We start from the raw sequence: 6,000 nt of genomic DNA, 5'->3' as shown, positions 1-6,000 counted from the left end.
CCAAAGATGCCTGTGAGTATCAAGAAGCTTTCCACTGTTATGTGGTTTTGGTGGCTAAAGAAATCTGATTTGAGAGTGCTTTCTGATCCCAGGTCACGTAGGTGAACGTGTTCTGGAAGCTGAGATGACATAACTTTGTCACCAGCCAAAAAAACGCGTCAGACCCTCTATCTTTGGCAGGTATACTTTTGCCAACAGGTTCTGTGCATCGGTGCTGCACGTGGCACCCTTTGTCACCCGGCCATGTTGCTAGCAATTTGGGTGCCTCTGTATGTCTGCTGGCTGCGAATATCCCACCAGCTGGAGCGATGCTCCTGCTCCACGGGAGCTGCAGCCGGTTGGGACCACAGTTGTTTGACTGCAGCACCAGCCCAGGAGGGTTGGGCTGAGAAGAGGCTGATGACGAGGCGCGCGATCTGGAACCGGCTCATTGAACGTGACGGGGCGCGCGATCTGGAACCGGCTCGTTGAACGTGACGGGGCGCGCGATCTGGAACCGGCTCGTTGAATGTGATGGGGCGCGCGATCTGGAACCTGCTCGTTGAACGTGACGGGGCGCGCGACCTGGAACCTGCTCGTTGAACGTGACGGGGCGCGCGATCTGGAACCGGCTCGTTGAACGTGACGGGGCGCGCGGTCTGGAACCGGCTCGTTGAACGTGGAATCCACCTCTGTGATGCCCTGCGATACCGACCTAGGGTGACCTATACTATTTCTCAGAACGGAACAAGGTGTGGAATAAGTGGTGCTTGAATGCTCTGTAGTGTGTACCTGGTGTAGGTCTGAAAGCTGGAAATCAGTAGCTGCTGCTTTTAAATACCGGTGAAATTAATTGGATAAATCTAATATAGGATAGATGGCTCACAACAGGCTGGATTCAGGGACAAACCAAAGCAACATGTCTGCCAGTATTTAATGAAGAGTTTGGAGTTCAGGCAAATTTACAGTAGCAAAGCTACATGTACCGGAAAATATATTTCCAGCCTTTTTAATGGTGATCATGTCTTGTGCCTTGCAGAAATCCCCAGAAGACAGGATTAATTTCTTCCATGAAATCCAGTAAATGGTCTACATCAGCTGAATATATTAAAGAAAATGAAGTATTAAAAAAGGTAGGGACTGTAAAATTGTAATGAACATTTGACTCAAACTGAATCTAGCTAGATCAAAATTAATGTGGCAGGAGGGGTAGAGTTACAAAACCTGTAATGTCCTAGCATACTGGATGGTCATGACAAATATATCCTCAAGTTTCTACTATAAACAAGGCAGTATTAATAGCACCAAGGGTGGGTTTGTGTGTATGTAAAGAATAATAGATTCTGAGAAGTCTGTCTTGAGGTTAAAGAGTGACATTATCTAATGACGTGTTAAAAAATGGAATAGCCTCAAAGAAACAAGAAAGAAGTTTGTAGACATTTCAAAGAGACCATAAAAACACAGACACTATATTAGCATTTAAAAATACAGCTTGCTTGCTTTGTCCTTTATTTGCAGCACAGACTAGACAGATGCAGGATATATACCTTACAAGCTAATAAGCTATGCATTGAAAGTCTGACCGTATACTGACCGTCTAACAAAATACTGTAAAATGGCTGTCATCTTGGGACTGTCCTTAAAGTATTTTGATATAACATCCAACATTACCTAAGCAGATAAGTTCTAGTCTCTGTATGAAAGTATAGAAAATCAGAATCCCAACGCCAAGATGTTAGCTGTTGCAGTGTTAGCTCCTTATATAGGGTCTGAGGAGGAAACGTGAGAAGCCGTAGTAGTGACAGAACACAATATTCAAGTCTGGCTGCAAGGAGAGCTAATCCTGCAAGGAACTGCAAGGGTTGCAGGCCTGTGAGCTGTAAGAAAGCTATCGAAGGGCTGGGACATGAGGAGAGGCTGGAGATGGCCACTCTCCTCTGGTCTTCAGCAAGAAAATCCAGAGAAACCTTCAGGAGCCCTCTGAAGATGTCCCATTTTGATGTTTCTCTTACCGACCACTGTTAGGGTCTTGGCTGTGCTGCTGTCTTCTGCCATCGCAGAACCCTTGAAACGGGCTGTAAGAGGAACCCCCTCCCAAGGGTCTCTCATGGGCAGTTCATGAGAAAACTGGCTGTCAGGAACTGTAGGACCTTTGCAGCCACGTGAGCAGCCCCATCTCTCCAGTCCAGCAGAAACCTTCCCCAGCAAACGTGGTGGCGAGGCCATATCGTGGTTGGAAGTAGACGTGTGCCTACTGGGGTGGCTGGGCTGGTTGTCAACCCCCATCCCAAGATACCGGGGAGGTTTTTTTGCTGTTGCAAAACTGTGTTTCTGCGCTAGATTCGAGACTGTGTGTTTACATGTTATTCGCCACAAGAACCCTCTCTGGTCTGCGATACAAGTAGCTTTTGACATTTCTGAGTAAACTGTTTAAATTATCTGTGGGTGGACATTTAAAAATGCATCTGTCTAATTAGAGGGCCTTTGTTTATGTTAGGAAAGAAGTTAATGAATCCTTACGGACAAATCTGAATATAATTACACAGTGTGCTTGCCACTCTCACAAGCTACTTCCCAGTCTGCGCAGCACTGGGGCCTCGGGCCGCCTTCACGTTTTTGTCAGATGACTTCACTTCTGCTCGAGAAACAGGCTGAGCCCTCACTGGGAAGCAGGCTGGGCTATAACTCTCAAATCCCTTCCGTGAGTGGAAACGCAGTCCCAGGGACAGTCCCACGGGAATAAAACCGAATAAAGAATCAAGAGTCTAAAACAAAGAAAAACAAGATTCCTGTCAACTTGATGCAGAATCCCCTTGGTGTCTGCATAAACCCTTGAGACGTCTCCTTGTTGGAGCTGTACGTTCTGTTGCTGACGGTCTTGCCTCAAATGCAATCCTGCGTTGCCCCATCCCACCCACATGAGCCCAACCTGGGCGAGGGACCCTCTTGCCCACCTTCCTCCTGGGCAAAGCACCGCTCTCGCTGTAGGAGGCAACGGCAGGTCTCTTCCCTCTTATTTAATAGCCCGGCGGTCGGAGCGGGAAGACGACGACCTGGGTAGGGTGCCACTGTCAGCCCCAGGAGATGAAAGGTTCTCCATCGGACCTGCTAGGAAAGCAGGCTGGTGAGCGGGCACAAGCATCCACCAACCTTCCCAAGCGGGAGTTATACGGCGGCTTGGGACCGCAAAGGAAGCGGGTGGGCGAGCCCGGTTATTAGACCAAGGCTCTGCTTTCTGTTTTTGCCACCGTTGATCTTGCTCAGACGGTAATTACTGAAGGCAAGATAAAGAGCCAGTCACTGGAAATTAAACTCAAGTCTCCTGGCTTGGTTCTTCTGACCTAACCATCAACTTACACTTTTTCAGTAAGCGAAAACCGTGCGATGATGAAAGGCTGATGAAAAAGTAATGCAAACAACTGGTATTCCCTGGAAGGGGGGCTGAGCAGCGTGCCCTCAGCGGGTCAGGCCAGTGCTTCAGTCTGTGAATATTTGAATAAGGTTGAGCATAAACTGCCATTAGTTTTAAATGAACAACAGAAGGATGGCAAATAAAATACACCACAGCAAGGAAAAAACAAACAAACTAGATGCAGCCTTTTATTTAAAGGCTGAATTAGGGATTGTAACTTCAAGCCGGTGTTTGTCACAGTAAATATTGAAACAACCTCCTGAATCCTGCCTTATAATAGGTACACAAAAAATAGTTATCTTGTTTTAAATATTATTTTTGCTTTATATCTTTCAGGGTCTCCTTTCAACCTATTTCTTAATTGCCGTATTCTTCCTGAACCAAAGAAAAAATGGGATCTGAAATGAATTTAATAGGACATCACCAGCTAGCTGCTGCTGATGGATTTTCTCTTGCTGAAGGTCCTCATTTGTTTGGTAAGTCACCAAATTAGGTTAAAATAGCAAGCTATCCTTTACTCAGAAACCTAGAAGAAAACGCACTGAAATATCAAGTCACAGATGTGTGGTTGACACGTGCCAACCTTCTTGAATCTTCACTACCTATGGAAGAAAAGACAAATAACGGGTCTGTGGTGTTAATGTAATCCTGCACACTATTGCTCTCGTCACTGCTCATAGCAGAGCTTGTAGTTGTTTTTATAACACTATTCTAATACCTGAAACCATTCCACAAAGACAGACCTTTGCATGTAGGCTGGATGTTTTCTTCATGTGAGTCTTTTAAATCAAGCTGAGCAGGTATATTTTCAGTTAATTTGTAATAAAGTTATACTGCAATGTATTTGCGTTGCCATGTTATGCAAATTTATGAAAGTAATTTCACCTAAATTAAAACCATTGTCTTATTGAGACGATTAAAAACTTATGCTATTAACTTCAATGCACAAAAAAATTTGTAATGCAGGCTGGAAAATTCTCCTTGCTCCAGTTCCACTGAATTTTTTAAGGCTAAGCATGTGTTTGTTAATGAATGAAGAATTCTTTGTCAATATTTTATAAGCATGGGGAAGCTGTCTTCTGTTATATGCACTGCTAAGGAAAAAAAAAAGAGCGAGAATAATACATTTTTTAGCCTTTTTTTTGGCAGCAGAGGGGGACCTTCATTGAGTAACATGATACATTCAGAGCCTCCCACACAATACAGACCCCCACAGAAAGCTGCAACACTTCAGAAGTTTCCAGTCCAAATAAGAGCAGAATTCTGTCTTTTTGAGCGCTGGAAAAATTGAGAACATTTCAGTTTCATCTATCTGAAACAAGAATAGTGGCTTGGGCATGGAGGAACTCTGACGTGTGGAGCCATCCCTGCTGCAGAGCCCTTAGAAGTCAGGAACATCTCCCCAGATCAGACCACTTCCAGTGTTCTGGCTCCGTACAGCTAAACTAAGGCACTATCACTAATGATAACCAAACCACATTGCATTACTGTGTATTATTGGTTTTTTCCCTAAATATGTTGGGTTTTGGTGGGAGAAATGTTTTTGCAGTTGTTTAAAAAAGTATGTGTAAATAGCGAAACCACTTCCTTGCTACCTGTTAATTCCAGTGTCAGGCCATGATATACAAAGAGGAGAATGATGTTCAAATCTAGGGTGCCAAATTTTACATCCAGTCATCCCTTTAAAAGTCCCACATAACTGAACTACTTCAGATTTTTGTCAAGAAGATTTCCCCCCTGATGTCTACTTTTTCACTAATTATTTCATTATTTTTAAAGAGTAACGATCAGGTAGCTTCAAAATACAAGGAAGCATGTTAATGTAAAATACTGTCCCTCCACACTGAAATCTTACTCAGAAATCGTGAGATCTTCAGAAGAGAGATTGTGTCTCCCATTATAGGTATTCAGAGCTTAGCACAATGGAGATTTAATTCAAACTGACACTTCTGTAACAGAAAGAAATAATGTATTAAGGGGTTGAATCAGGGGTCCCATTAGGAAAGAGACTTAGCACTCCTGCTGTGTTTCACTTAAGCTGACTTCTGTTTTGTACGGCCACTTGGTTCGGTTTTGTGGGATGTCACTCAAGTCTCAGAAGTGAATTCTTTACGAATTTAGTGTCTTTTGCTTTTATAGCTGGAAAAAACCCATCAGAAATAACATGCAACTGAGTCCACAGAGAAAATTACTCATTGTGAAAACATGATTCCATCTCTTCAAAATGCTTATAAGAAATTATTTTGCCTCTCAATTTTATATTTGTAAACTATTTGCATTTTTTTTGACATTCAGTTTTGGTAGGTAGAGACTTTTGAACCCAAAGAAACAGGAAGCAAGCTTTTCTTTTAAATGAGCCTTAGAATACACATTTCTCCCAGGACTTCTCTCATATTACAGCTCTGATGTAATAAAAGTGAGAAACTGCTGGCTTACAAACATCAGCCTTTATCCAAAAGTCTCCTTTTTCAAAGATGCATACTCGCATTCTCTAAAAAGCCCTGGAAATATATTATCTTTTCTTTATGCTTCACTCAGTCTACAGGGAGAGTGTTCTTAGACCTTCAAAACCAAATCTAAGTGCATCCCCAAACATTAGCTCCAGGTTT

General features: G+C 43.3%; 1 protein-coding gene across 3 annotated transcripts in view; it reads left to right on the top strand.

The window, feature by feature from the left end:
- The first annotated feature begins 3,732 nt into the window (after positions 1 to 3,732).
- The window catches only part of NR1H4 (nuclear receptor subfamily 1 group H member 4), a 33,714-nt gene continuing 31,446 nt past the window's right edge, over positions 3,733 to 6,000 (top strand). For all 3 annotated transcript variants that reach the window (XM_075057863.1, XM_075057862.1, XM_075057861.1), the window contains exon 1: positions 3,733 to 3,867. In XM_075057863.1, coding sequence (XP_074913964.1) covers positions 3,783 to 3,867 — 85 coding nt within the window. In that variant the 5' untranslated portion in view covers positions 3,733 to 3,782. The remainder of the gene's footprint in view (positions 3,868 to 6,000) is intronic.

This window comes from Buteo buteo, chromosome 26 (genome assembly GCF_964188355.1).
Source record: "Buteo buteo chromosome 26, bButBut1.hap1.1, whole genome shotgun sequence".
Classification (NCBI taxonomy): Eukaryota; Metazoa; Chordata; class Aves; order Accipitriformes; family Accipitridae; genus Buteo; species Buteo buteo.
The sequence above is the reverse complement of the archived record's forward strand: the minus strand, read 5'-3'. Positions and strand labels throughout refer to the sequence as shown.